At 34.5% G+C, this 15,767-nt stretch overlaps 1 protein-coding gene across 3 annotated transcripts in view; it reads right to left on the bottom strand.

Moving 5' to 3' along the window:
- Positions 1-15,767, bottom strand: part of LOC149808455 (cyclic nucleotide-gated channel rod photoreceptor subunit alpha-like) — a 201,900-nt gene that overhangs the window by 71,112 nt on the left and 115,021 nt on the right. For all 3 annotated transcript variants that reach the window (XM_089977561.1, XM_089977570.1, XM_089977579.1), the window contains one exon: positions 2,047-2,218. In XM_089977561.1, the coding sequence (XP_089833687.1) occupies positions 2,047-2,218 (172 nt within the window). The remainder of the gene's footprint in view (positions 1-2,046; positions 2,219-15,767) is intronic.

The raw sequence follows: 15,767 nt of genomic DNA, 5'->3' as shown, positions 1-15,767 counted from the left end.
TAACGGTAAATAAGTTTGGTTATAAAGAAAAGAAATTTCCAGCCAGAAGGTCTTTTTTCCTATTTATAATCTTTGACAACGTTTGTGTGTGTGTGTGTGTGTGTGTGTGTGTGTGTGTGTGTGAGAGAGAGAGAGAGAGAGAGAGAGAGAGAGGATGTGATTATAATAGAACGTACTTGTCTCTGTGAGTTACATAATACTTGAGAAAACTGTTTACTTTGTTTTGCGTCCTTTCTGTTTCAAAAAAATTACCTAACAACAAACGCTCCTGTCTGAAATGTACAATCATGTCCTGTCACGTGAATAAATACAACAAAATCTAACGTTTAAGAAACAAAATGCTTTTATAACTTTGCTGTAAGTCCATTGGAATTCCATTCTCCATGCATAACACTATACCGATGTTTGATGAACCAGAATCCATTTCCACACAAGGTGAATAAAACGGAAGGCCTTGTTAGTGAAACTGTGGTGCCAATCATGCATCGAAACACACGTGGAGTAGGTAAATAAAATAGTTGCAAAATTTCAATTACTAAGGAAATGCGTATTTCGTTCCCATTAATAACTGACAGATTACAAGTAATTGAACGTACCGAAACTAACGTACAAACAAGAACAAATGGTTATGAGATAAATAAAAAATTACATGTCGAGTATTTCGCCACTTCACTCCTACGTTTGGTCCCGCTATTCTATTTTATAGAATTCAAATAATGAAGCTGCTCCTTGAAATATATTGTATACTTTCCTACTTCTCGACATTACTCCTGTATAAGTTGTTTCTCTCAGGCAATGCATACTTATCGAGTTTACGTATTGCTTCTTTCGGGGATATATCAATTCGGTTGGATAGAAGTGTTTACTGCCGATGAGAAATTATATCATTGGAACCTGAGAGCGCTTTAAACATGAATATTTTTATAAACTGATGAAAGCATCTAAAAGTCTTTAATTCGCTTATTTCAGCTAAATTGTTCCTTTTTATCATTTGCTTTTTTCATTCATTAAAAGTTCACAGTTTTATCACTTACTAAATGATGCATTAAGAACCGATAATTCTTTTTTGTGGAGCCATTGCTGAGTATGTGTTAAAAAAGAACTTCATATCACTATGTTTGAAAATATTGTAATAAATTTGGAGCATGAGCATTTGGTTAAAGTGCCCCGTTTTAAGGAATTCTTAGATTTTTATGATTACTTGTCTGATTATTGGAATTCGGTGCAGTGATAATATTCCTTAGCCCGAAATAACTAGCCAGTTACTAGGAACAAACGTTACGGAGTGAAGTTTTAGTGAGTTTCCATGATGCCATGGTTCACTTTTAGTGAGTTCAGGTCAAAACCGCATGAATGTGTCCCTGTCGTACCATAGTCCCTATTAAAATCTAGTGGTGTACATTGGTAGTGTGACTTTAGTGGCAGTATTTACGGCAGGAAACCGGTAAATTACACAATGGAATCAATAAGAAGGGACTCTGCAGATAACGTTTAGGTCGCCATTGTAGCAAATGTGATGCAGTTTGACTGGCGAAATGAACCTTGAACCATGAATTGACTGGCCGAAGGTTGCGTTTTTAAAATAGTTCCCTGTGTTGGGGGATAGTTGTATAGTTTCAACGGCATGAACTGCTGACGGTACGGAAAGAGGATGAAGAGAAACCATGTAAAATTATGAGTTCTAGCGGGAATCGCGCCAGGGTTTCACACCGCTCGGTCAAGAAAATACCATTGGCTTGTAACAATATTATACATAAAAGACCTATTTCATGGAACCTAACAATCATTTACCCAGACAATAAACTTTAAGCTAAATTCTATAAAAAAATATTACATTTACCCTTATCTATGGTGCAGTCGGGCGGAAGGGTGGACCTTCAGCCGAGGAGGGGGTATAATAAAAAGTGACGGTAAATAAGTTCGGTTATAAAGAAAAAAAGGTTATAGCCGGAAGGTCTTACTTCTCATTTATAATCTTTGTGTGTGTGTGTGTGTGAGAGAGAGAGAGAGAGAGAGAGAGAGAGAGAGAGAGAGAGAGAGATTTACTTCTGATTTTGAGGAACGGCGAATGCCAAGTTCCCACTCGGGGGGTTCAATTTCTGTGTCTGTGTCATAGCAGTTTTCCGCATGTTCGCTTCCACTTCCATCTGCAAAGACATTTTCATCGTCTCCATCAACACTGCCTGAAGTGTTTCTGCGTACAAAGCTGTCATATCCCCTGTTTAAAAAGATGTAAAAATTACCAATTGTGTCTGTGTGTGTGTGTGTGAGAGAGAGAGAGAGAGAGAGAGAGAGAGAGAGAGAGAGAGAGAGAGAGAGAGAGTTGTTGTTGTTGTTGTTGTTGTTGGGTTTAACGCCATTTTTCAGCACACGATAGGCCATATATGGCGGCCAGTATTAATGGTGGAGGAAGAACCCGGGAAAACCCCGGAAAGAACCACCGACCCACGAGAAGCTACTGGCATGCTTTCTCACATATCTACATTGGCTGAATCTGAGACTCGAACCGGCGCAGACAGAGGTGAGATGGCAGTGATCCGTAACGGCGAACGCTTTAGACCACTCGGCCACTCGGGGCCCCGAGAGAGAGAGAGAGAGAGAAAATAAAAAAATAGAGAGAGAGAGAGAGTATAACTTGCCAATCTAAATTCATTTCACACTTTAATTCACATCAATGCCTCATAACCAGTTTATGCTTTATATATACTTTGAAATACACATACTGAAGCAACACACTGACAATCAGGTCAATTCGTTTTCCACCTGTTTAAATATTCACTTCAAGATAAGATAAGAAATTTTATTTAATGTTGTATAACTATCATGTGTAAAATACACAAAGACCTCCATGCACGTAACACATGTTTAATACATAAAAAACAGGAATATCAAACAAACAGATAGTTACAACATACACACACGCGTACATATATTCATCTATCTACACACACATCCACCCATCCACCACGAATCATCCATCTACGCACGCACGCAAGCCTATACATACATACATACATACATACATACATGCATGCACGCATGCATGCATGCATACACACACACACACACCTACCTACCTACCTACCTACCTACCTACATACATACATACATATCTTGCATGTCGTTTCTCATTTCTCATAAGATCGAGTTTGCAAAAAGATGAAAATTAGGTAAGGTCAGATTGAACTATATTTTGTGTATCATAACAATTAGTTTTCCCTACTCATGGTAGTTATATAGTCTCATTTATTTACCATGTAATGAGAGAGTTGCATCGTGGGTACGAGTTTTCTAAACCCTTTAGACGTACTAACATAGAATCAACTCTCTCTCTCTCTCTCTCTCCATCAAGCAACGAAAACGACGTAAAGTTCCTAATTTGGTAGCGTTTAAGAAAACCATAACAGCATAAGGAATATGTTGTTGTTGTTGTATTAGGTTCAACACCAATTTTCAACACATGATAGGCTATACATGACGGCCAGTATAATTGCTGGAGGACGAACCTGGCAAAACCCAGGAAAGAACCACCGACCCAAGATAATATGTAAAAACGTTTTCGACATATTTAAAATATTCTGGAGTCATTTGAGAATAAAACAAACACTGACATTATTTTGCAGCATCTTGAGAATCATGCAGGATGTCAATATCAATCGACCAAAAGAATTATGCAGGATGTCAATATCAGTCGACCAAAAGAATCATGCAGGCTGTCAATATCAATAGACCATAAGAATCATGCAGGATGTCAGTATCAACCGACCAAAATAATCATGCAGGATGTCAATATCAATAGACCATAAGAATCATGCAGGATGTCAATATCAATAGACCATAAGAATCATACAGGATGTCAATATCAATCGACCAAAAGAAAGACCTTAAAACTTAATTACTAAGTTACTAATTATATGAAAGAATGGGAACCAGTCTAGAAGTGGATAAGATAGAAGAAAAAATATTATGGATTTTGACTTGACTTTGGAAAATTCATTACTGATATCATCACGCGATTCTTTGTACGCGGAATTGAAAACACATATTTCAAATGAATGTAGGTAAATATGTCGCAGGACATGCATTCTGCAACTAGAAGTTTGCATCATGGATTGACCTATACTGAGAAATACGGATTTAAAACAGGGCGTTTAGAAATTTAAAGTTACTGAATATTTAATATCATGTCGTTTTCGTAGGTTTACCATGGGAGTTGAGTTATTACCTTGACTCCTTAAGTTGTAGAGAATAATGATCATAAAAATGTGTTATAAATTCCTCATTTTCTTAGCATATAAGAATGTTATCTACTAAATGTATGTAACTGATGGTACAAAGTTCTTCAAAATTCTTCATTAATATTATACTTGTGACGCGTATTTAGTTAGCAATAATGAACACATTGATCCCGTAGATCAATTCAGCTGTATTCGCAGTGTTAAAGAAAAAGTACCTTTAGAAGAAAAAGGAGACATCCTGGTCGATAATCGTCCTTTTTTTTTTTTTTGAAAACTAAGTTGTAGATATGACATTATATTACTTCTGAAAGATTACTAGTCAAATAATACAAAGCGAAATATGAATTAATTGAATATATTGATATAATAAAATGTTCAATAAGATAAATAGCATTTTTAAATACTTTGTTTAATGTTTTAAAAAAATCTTATGATTTACTCTTAGGTCAAACATTTTCTTTCAGTGAACTTTCATAGCATAAAAATGAAGAAATATTTCAAAGGCATTTCACTTATATTTAGAACCCTGGTATCGGCCTCATGTATGACATCTATTCATTTGAGATAATAAAATGGGTTGATTGCAAGAAAATAATTGTTCTAGGTTACCCAACAGTCACCCATCCGTATCGCGACAGATTTGGATAGGAACATGCGATCACTTTACCTATCCGTTGCAGAACCAATCTGCAGAGTAAAATATATATTTCAAGTATTTTATCAAAACATACGAAATTATTCAACCAGATGCAATATGGTGTACAAACATGCAGACGGATGGACGGACAGACATTTTCAAAATATTGTTATATCCTTCTCAGGAATGAATCCATAATCATGTTAAGATACATATTCCTTTCTTTCTGTAAAGTATCCGACCATTCTACGAATGTATTAGTTTCTAAGAAAGAATTGTATATTTTCCAAAACGTTTCCATTAACATACTGAGACAATGCTTTTTAGTCGACAAAAGGAAACACGCGTTTAGTGATTAAACTGCTGTACTCGCTGCTTAAATATTGACCAAGACTCATTTCTAATTTGGTTCATGGATTAATTTTTTTCTAGACATGTCCAGTCGTATAAGTCTTCAAATAGTACGGACCCCCAACCAAATGAGTCCTAACAAAAGAAAAGCAATGTATTTTGGCACCAACATGGCAGTCAGCTACTGACAATTATGTCACTGAACTTTGACCGTGGGGTTAAATGTAAACAACCAGCATATATGTATTATTTGTACTTCTATTTAATGTCTAATTATTTAAAATTTGAAGAAGAAAAAAATGAATTGGAGAGCATAAAACCGAACAATATGTGACAAAAGTGCAATAAAGTGAAGGATTTTTTCAGATATAAACCACTCAATATCGTGGTAATAGACATTCATGTGTATTATGCTAATATTTTTATAACAATATAATGACGAGGCTTGCGAATACTTCCGACTCACATTGACTCTAGGGCGTGCCTCTGCACTGTCTAGGCAGAATAGCAAAGGTTTCCTGAGGCAGAACGCTGAAACAAGGTTATTTACCTGAGTGCCATTTTTATGTGATTCTTCTTTGCCCTAACGCCATAAACCTTGTTCAAGAACAGTCAAAAACCTGGTTTTGAAGTTGAGAACAACACCACCTCTGAAGCCGAAATAAAACAAGAATCTGCCATGATCTTTTGTTTTGAGATCAACTACGGCTGTCAGGGCAAGCACACTTAGCAAAATCTGAGAACGGGATTATGTGTGTGTTTAAGGGAGAATCTCAAAGCTGTCGCCCAAATAAGGTCGTACGTTTCTATATAGCATCCAAAGTACACCCATATACTATTGCGGTTTTCAAAAATAGCGAAAACAAGTTTGCTACACTGACAGTCGCCTTCTACTGTAGTAAAAGTCTCGTGTTTTGTTCTTGCGCAATTCATTCAAAGTGATAAGATAAAAAAGCTGAAAATATTTTTCTATAAAGTGATCGCCTAACAAAAAAAAAAACTATAAAAACGTGTAGGTTCTTCACTTGTATTAAATATAAACATGTCACTTGTTAGGATCAGTCGTAGGCTTTGAAAATCGTGCTCTGTCTGACACATACAGCTAGTTCATCGAGTGGTCTAAAGCGCTCTCCGTTACGGATCATTGCCAACTCACCTCTGTCTGCGTGGGTTCGAGTCTCGGATTCAGCCAATGTGGGCATGTGAGAAAGCTTGCCAGTAGCTTCTCGAGGGTCGGTGGTTCTTTCCGGGGATTTCCCGGGTTCTTCCTCCACCATTAATTCTGGCCGCCATGTATAGCCTATCGTGTGCTGAAAAATGGCGTTAAACCCTACAACAATAACAACAACAACAACAGCTAGTTCATTATGGATTTGGCAGTGTCACATTTGTAAATGGCTGCCACTCTTATACTCGATAGGAAAAGAGTAATACAAGGCATGTTTAGATAATAAATGAAACAGTCTAAGACGTAGTCCCCAAATATATAGCATATCTCCGAAACTAGATAATTACATGGTGTTCATGTAGTGCTTTTCGACCAACAATACACACGAGCAAGCCATTCATAGAAGCCAATAAAGTCTGCTGGTCTTGATTTATATATAAATGGATTAAATACATACTGAGTTGTGTCTGACGCAATCAGACAAGATGAAAGTCTTTCTGGCTATATTATTTTGTCTGTTTTATTTCAGTCTTATCTAGGTAAGTGTCTCATGCAATAAAGTCGAGTAGGTTTGATTTGTAGTGCATACATTGTGTATGAGTAGTCTTTTACTCTTTGCATAGTGTGCTTAGTTAGATAAACAGTAAAACAGCTCTTCGGAGGTTTAGCCAGTATATCGATTTAAACATCATTGCAGAGTATGAGAACGTTACGAAAGGGTCCGAGGAGCAACATTGCATCATTTAAATGCAAATTCGTTTCTCTCTCTGTATTATTATTGATAATGATTTTATATCGGTGGTGCGATTTCCAAAGTTATGTTTCATCTGCAAAGGATTCAAATTACATCTGAGTATTTACTTAAGATTTTATAACGTTCACCATACAAATTTATGCAGACTGGTTTGTGTAAAAATATTCATCACATTTACAAATATTGATTTATCTTTGGTAGCTATATGACACGAGCACATTCCCATTAATGTATTGAATACTCTCTCCCTCTCTCCTTTTATATTGAAGAATCTGTAATGCTTGTCTTTCAAAGCTTACAACCAGTTCCGAAAACACCAATAATAATTGTACACAAAATTGGAGTTTGAAAAATTACAATAATATTTTTTTTCTTCAGACAGATGGAGATGATGAAAACCTCCTTGCAGTTAGATCAAGTTCTAGGATTGCACACTTACTCCAACATCCGGACATTAATGCTGGCTGGTTTATTGGGGCTTTTTAATGGCACTTTCAGCAAACCAATGTCATTATGATGCCTAGCTATGCGCCTTTCTCAAAAACACACACAGGTAGTTGTCCTGGACTGGTATATGTAGGTACAGAACCTATGACCATGGATTACGCGTCCGACGCTTTGCCAACTAAGTTACAAACAATCTCACTTATAGCCTTTATATTGGTTGAACAGATAATTTATCTTGAATTATTAGAAGAAGAAAAAAACAGTCCTAGTTCAAGCGAAAATACCTGGTACCCCGTCCCGAAGATCAAATGGCCAGTCCTTAAAAGATCATACAAATTATGCCATAATAAGAAGAGCATATTCAATCACAGATAAGGGAAACAATTTTTTAAAAAAGGGTCCGCTGAGACAATTGTGAAGGAAAAAAACCGAACTCCCCCACAAAACACACATATATCAACCCCAATCCGAAAATCAAATGTTCTGTCCCTCTTTACCGAGTTTATCTTCAGTTTTTGTGTAATTAGTTCGTGTCATACGAGATTAACCTTTCACACGGCACTCTAAGTACATGTATTGTACTTTCAACACTTCATGAAAACAAATAGTTTTAAACAACTGTTCTTTCGTTTTTTCTTGATCTTAGCGAGCATGTTTCGTTATTATTTACTTACAAAGCAACATGGCGCAAAGGCCGTAATGTTTTCGTTCCGTCAGCGATATGTAGAGTCTAACGATACAGGAATATAAGGCAAATAAATGTTCGAAATCGACAGTCACCAAGTTAAGTGTCCTTTTCTACATTTATTTGAAATGGTCGATAATTACAAACAATCAGTCTAGCTTGTTTGGGTGATGAGTTTGGAATGGGTAAGAGAACAATATCTTTTAGCAATTAAAATAAAAACAATACGATATTAATTAAGGAAATTATTTTTATTTGTCCAACTTAGTAAATTGTACAGAGAAAAAATTCTTTCTGGATGTCATACTAGTATGTTTCAATATAAAGCGATTTTGGCAAGCGTGACGCAAATTATAGAAGTTGACTCAGCTTGACACAAGAGTCCTAATCTTTACATCGCCTCCTTAATTATGAATATGACTCTAGCGCAGGGACCGTCTAGAGAGAGAATGGGATTTTATTGGTTCGGATCGGTTCGGTACTTTACAGCACAGCAACAGACACAAGTTATATAGTGCTAAGGTGCCTGGCCGGCCACCGTCACTCACCCAGACTGGCCCGATGGCAAGATTCGAACCTGCTCCCTTTCGGTTGTGAATCCTGTACAATAACCATTCGACCACCGCGGTTTCAGAAAGAATGGGTATAAAATATCGTTACATTAAAAATCAAATACGCGGTAAGTGGGTGAATACCAAATTCACCAAAAAGAAAGAGAAAGGAGCAGTACTAGTTCTTTACAATGTTTCTGACAAGTTCATACTGTTTAAGATCTCCCAAGCTTTTAATTAACTTCAGTAAGTGGTTGGGTTGAAATGACATTATTTTTGGTTCACAAACTGATTAGTTATCCTAACTGAAACCAAAGTAAATTGTAAGAAGCTTTCCTTGATACCGAGAAAGCTTTTAGCACTCTACGGCAGGACGTCTTATTTTACAGAATATTTTAACTCAGTATCAATCACATGATATGGAACGTGATTGCTAATCTATTCACACGTATGTCTTAACGAAGAATATTTAACCGTTAACTTGTGTTCACGCGCAAAAGCGGAATATTATCTCTTCAGCCGCAATACAAAATATTTATCGATGAGGTATTTAATGTTTTAACAGTCAATGCTTGACTTGTTGCAGTTGATAGGCTTCTGTTGAATCGGTAGCAGTAATTATATGTATATATATATATATATATATATATATATATATATATATATAAGAATGTTTCCAAACAAATAGTTAACATAGAAAAACTTAACTTTGAGAAGAATATAGAAATCCATTGGAGGGATTTGGTAGGTTTGTAAAGAAAAACATCTGGGATTATTTTTTAATGCACTAGTTATGTAAAGTTGCTTTCATTGATTCGAGCAGAAAAATGAAGTATGCAAACAATTCGTACTGAATGAATAAAAGCAATATCTGGATTGTCTCGTATGGGAGAAAACAGTGATGACCGTATTCTGCACCTTTCAATTAACTGTCCCTCAAACATGAACTGCAGAAACCATACGATGATTAATCTATATTCATGTATGCCTCCAGAGATTTACTCTGAGTTGTATTGATGATATACCGATTACATGGTGGTCTGAATGACATTTCAAAACAAATTGAAATCGAGCCATGGATGAATGTGACACGACTATCTATTACGGATTTCATTAAGATCAACGATATTATATACTCGACTGATCAGAGAACTTTCAATGAATATAATACAAGAAATTGAATTGCAAAGCGGATAGGAAATTAGCTACTTTTGTTTGTGGTATTTAAAAGGTTATAGCTTTATTAGTTAAATAGTTTTAATTTGAGAGTTTAGAACTAAATACAGACATAAATGTTTGACGGATATTACGTAATTCAAATGAAAACATGATCTCAGTTGATAGAAACTCGATGCAAGTGACTATATAATTCTTTGTGTAACACGTATGCTACAATGATAATATTTAAAAGTATTTTTGATTGCTAGTGTCGGTATTTATTGATTGCTAGTGTCGGTATTTATTGATTTATAATTTTGCTAACTCTTCACTTACAGTTAATTCATATGTCCTCATAACACTTGAACTGTATATTGTCTTGCATTTATGTATTCCATTGCATTTCTATAAATTATCTTAAATTCTTCAGAAAATGGAGGAATACAGAAATATCAATGATCACGGACATTATTCTCTCTCTCTCTCTCTCTGTATATATATATATATATATATATATATATATATATATATATATATATATATATATATATATATATATATATATATATATGTATATATGTATGTATGTATGTATACATGTATGTATGTATGTATATCCTGTATATTCTCTTCCAAATTTATCATACTGTAATATTCGTTGAAAGCTAACCATGTTAAATATATATCGTTTATATCGCTTTTTTATATCGGGTACCTAAACACTTAAGGAATAAATAAATATATATATATATATATATATATATATATATATATATATATATATATAAACTGTAATGTTTTTGATCCACCTGCTGTATTGTTTGAATTCGTCCTCTGGACTTACTAATTTCAGCTTGTGAACTTTTATCCTCTGTTAGGTGTACACGTTCAAGGTGTATTAATAATGTATTGATCATAATGGTTTATATGAAATGGCTTATTTTTATGTTGTGTTCACTTAGCTTTGTCAACAAGGATATTTTTTACTCTGATATTTGATCATTTTTGTTCTCAAGTTACTAATAACCTTTCGGATTTTCATTCTTTACAATGTGTGCGTGTCTTTCATACCTCAACATTTCATAGTTTGCACTAAACAGCATTCTGATGAAGGAAAAAAAATGGAGCAAACGTTTCCTTCAGCATGACGATTATAAAAAAAAAGTATATTGTAATTAAATATTCTGAACTGGATTTAACAAAAGAACGTAAGTAGAACATAAAATTAAGTCTGTAATCAAGTAATCTGATTGGCTCAAATTTAAATCAAACCAGAAATTGACAAACCAAATGTCTTAAGTCTAGACTTAATTCAGTTGTTATGTTATTGAAATCTAGTCCTGATGTAACAGAAAAAAACGGATCACACGTTATTTTATTTTCTTGCAGATACATTATTTGCATGGTAAAAGTAATGTGTTACTCCTTGTAATTGGAGAGAAAATGTTTACTGCTTAGATTATTGATAGAAAGATAAATTTTCAATCAGAACACGATTAAAGACAATCAAGACAGACGGGGTTGGAAGAATTCGTGTATTAAAATCAAATTTGGTTTCAATTGTGTCAGCAGTATAGATTAATGTTTGGCATTAGTAGTGCAATTTGAGATTTCCATAATTTGTAAAGGATTTTGGGAACAACTGTGCATTTATTGAAATTCAACACAAACGAATAAGCAGAATGGTTTGTATTAAAAAAGTGACACATTTTCAAACAGTGATCTGCAGAGGCTTAGAAGAGTGATTGCTCTTTAAAGATGTAACATATACGCGACAGTTAAAACACTAATGCAATCCCCATCCTCGAAAAAACAAACAAATAAAACGATATCTTACTCCACCAATATAAACATCTTTTATTAAATAACAGTCAATACCATATTCAATTACTATAACAATAAAAAAGACTTAATAAACAGAAAGACAATAATGGAAAACTACAATCATGAATTGCAATTTAATGAGAATTAAAATTAACAAATCATGAGTTTTATATGATCCGTGTTTCTTACATTAATTTTAGAATTTAATGCTTCCGATTACAGCTCCATTTTGGCAATAGATTATGAAATTTATTTTTGGCAAGCAATTTGATTTATATTTTATCTCAGGGCATGTTGTTTTTTCAGGTCTAGTTTAAATGCGATTAATAGTTTACCTTAATTTTATGCATATAGCTAAATTATTTGTTTTGAGAGAAATATGCATTGTTTAGATGGGAATGGGAGACATTGTTTAGACATTGTTTAGATGGGAATGGGAGACATTGTTTAGATGGAAATCGGAGACCGTTATGCGCTGAATACCTTATTAAATGAACAATAGTTTAAATTAACCGGTCAGTTTAAACAAGATTAAATTTCGAAAACCTCCAACCTTGCAACACATTACAATATAGGATACTTGGTTACAATGCATGATAATTGGTTACAATATAGGATACTTGGTTACAACATAGGATACTTGGTGTCAAAGTTCGATAAATGAACCAGGGGTTTGTATCTTTTACTTATTGACTTTGTGTTATTATAGTATTTGCAGATTAGAAACTACGGCGTGGTTATATCTGAGAGTTTATTCCATTCATCTCAATGGTGTTAACTATCTAGATTGGATTTGCCTAATAGTTCTTAAATATTTGCCTTGCTATCCCCATCAAACCAAATGAAACTCAATGTCTGGCTTCCTAACGTTCGTTCTTCAACTTAAACAACCGATTGACTGAAAAGTATACGAGATAAGACCAATAAATTAGGGTAAATAAATAAATAAATAAATAAATAAGCCAATGTGTTCGTGCCAAGTTTCATAGTCAAAGGAGCTGGCGTATAAACAAAAAAGGCACAGTTTGTCAATGAGATTTCAAACACAGTGGTCAGCCATCGTGACCGTTAGCTTATTTTCAGTGTACACTTGCCGACAGCTATAGTACTGAAGGCTAGAAAAGAGCTATGAAGAAGCCACATAATTTATTTGGACATGTAATGTCAGTTGTTTTGCGTGACATAATGCACCGTTGTTTTTCTAAAAATTTTGTTTTGCTTTATTTAGTTGCTGGGGGGTGGGGGCTGCGTCGCATACGTATTGTGCAGCGGAATGTGCTGACATGTGCAATGCAAGATCCGAACTTTATAACCCTGCTTCTAAACCTGAATCGATCCTGAAAGTATGGAAGAGATGCATTCAATTACAAAGATAAAAGCAGTCTAGGCAACATTTAAATAAGGAATCAAATGAAAATATACTTTTCCGACATTTGATCTAAGCCCAATCTACGCTCGTATCAGAAAATATTTTCTAACGCGCTCAAAACTTTCCAGACTTTCAAATTTACTGTAACATGATGAAAATATCCCGACCTTTCAATGGTAATATATATTCAGATAAGCAGAGGTCACGCATGACTTGACGCTTTTCGGAAAGGTACGTATCTGGTTAAATTTTCACTAAACATATCTATCTCTTGCAGTTATTAAGATTTACACATATTTTTATGTTGCTGTTGGAAGTTTAGTTTACAAATTGATGTAATAATCTTTTTAACATGCGAACTAAGGTGGGAGGGAGTCATCTCATAAGCATGCTAGTTCTGCTAGTTTCTCACAGCTAGATGTATGAAGGTGTACACACACACACACACACACACACACACAGAGCACACAGACACACAGAGACACACACACGCACACAGAGACACACACACGCACACACACACACGCGCGCACAAACACTATTTCTGACTCGATGGATTAAAAAATTAACTTTTTACTCACTAACATTCAGCAAGCATCAACGATTAAGATACTTGTAATATCATGAATTAATCCTTAAAGAATCTGTGATTTTCCCAAACTGAAAGAATTCTTCAATTTTTTTTTTTTGTTCAAATGTAAAGAATTTCAAGTGTAACGCTTGTAATAAATATTTTCATATTTTCTCCTGCCTCTGAAAAAAATGTGCAAATATTTTCAGAAGGAAGCGCAAGCAAGATAATGTGAAATTTCAGTTCATACTAACATTTGCCGCAGGATGTGTGGTTCAGCGAGATGTTAACAGTAACAATTGATGACTGCATGTTTTTCAAACGGTCCCACATTATTCTGATATACGGTGTCGACAGCTGTTTTAGAGCATCATTTGTGCATTCGATGACTTCTGACACGAACATATTGTGACATTTAGTATTTTTCAAACAATGCTTCAAAAATAACTACTGTATCAATACTTTTAAGCGCCTCGAATATAAAATTTATGGAAACTGATTGAAATTTGTTGTTGAATAGAAACCAGTTGTACTTAAATTTAAAATCTGTTATTCATAATAGATGTAAACGTATTCAATGATTTGAGTAGAAAAACTACCACTCTACATTTGGTTAAAATACTGAATAAACTCGCTTATATGTTAGTTCGGACTGTAAATTGTATAGATCCAGATCTGCCATCGCTTAATGCACCCACAAATCTGAATCTATGCAGTTTGTAAGAAGTAATCAGTAAAACAAATATCATAGATCCTGATCTGCCGGCACATTACATGACTGCAAACCAGGGTCTATACTGTTTACAGTTTGAAAAGACTTCTAAGCGAGTAAAGACGGTACAGAGTGATATACTTCTGACATGAAAATTGACTATGTGACAATGACTTACAGCCAATCTACATGTGACTATATTTTTGTGCATTTTACTGTGACCGGCACCATTCCCCAACTATCATCATCAAATGACGAGTACTATATTTTATTAACATAATGTAGCAATACTTTATGGAAAAATGTTAGTAATACCTTCCCAAACCGTTTATTATTCAATTATCAGTTCAATAAAATCATATATACTTTACAAATATTCGCATGACTTTATTGGCTAATCTTTTCATAATGGTATCTTCAATTTTCATTATACATGGCGTCAGTTTTCTTAATATTTCGAAGCGTTTCTTTGGCTACAGAACATTCAAACCTATTAAGAAACTCAGTTTCGTTCACTGCTGAATGAGAATTACCCCTTTAAACGCATGCTTGACTAGTAGCAACGTATCTTGTATTACTGCGTGGTGTTCAAGTTTATAAATTAAATAAACAACACATAAAATGTATAAGAAAACTTTTAAATATTTTTGTTTCACTAGTATTATTCCTAGGGGAGAATGATTAATGTTTTTAAAGTGTATACTGAAAAGGTTATTGACCAATTATTGCAAAATACTGGATCTTGTTCATGTGGCGTAGAAAGCCACCGCAAAAGCTCAGGAATCATGCGCCACATCCTCTCGAACCCAATATTTTCCGATAATCACCAACACATACCGTAAGTACATGCTTATAAGTCGGATCGACATGCAAAAAATTGACCCTGATCTGCGTATCATAATAAACCGATAGATAATGGTCTATGCTACAGAGTAATCCTACCAAAATTGCTTAGATCTAGTTCTGCAGGCGCGTTATAAAGCATATGTAAAATAGGGTTGTATGTACTAATATGACTTCCGTGTATTCAGAAGTATTAGCGAACTTACATAGGACGAGATGACGAATTCCGCTCAAAGTTCATTAAACATCAACAAACATAATGATTTATTTTTAGACTGTTTTAATTCTATCAGATTCTTTTCATTCTACTATCGTTACGGAATTAAATTCTATTAATGACGCATCATATATAATTTATGGAATGAAACCAACAGTTATGACATCATACATTGATACAGATTTATATGGGGAGTGACAAATATGTTTTACGGTAAGTGGGGAGGGGTTATTGGTTAAGCA

The sequence above is a fragment of the Sinohyriopsis cumingii genome, chromosome 1 (assembly GCF_028554795.1).
Source record: "Sinohyriopsis cumingii isolate HCF-2022 chromosome 1, ASM2855479v2, whole genome shotgun sequence".
Classification (NCBI taxonomy): Eukaryota; Metazoa; Mollusca; class Bivalvia; order Unionida; family Unionidae; genus Sinohyriopsis; species Sinohyriopsis cumingii.
Note: the sequence above shows the minus strand (reverse complement) of the source record. Positions and strands in the feature narration are given on the sequence as shown.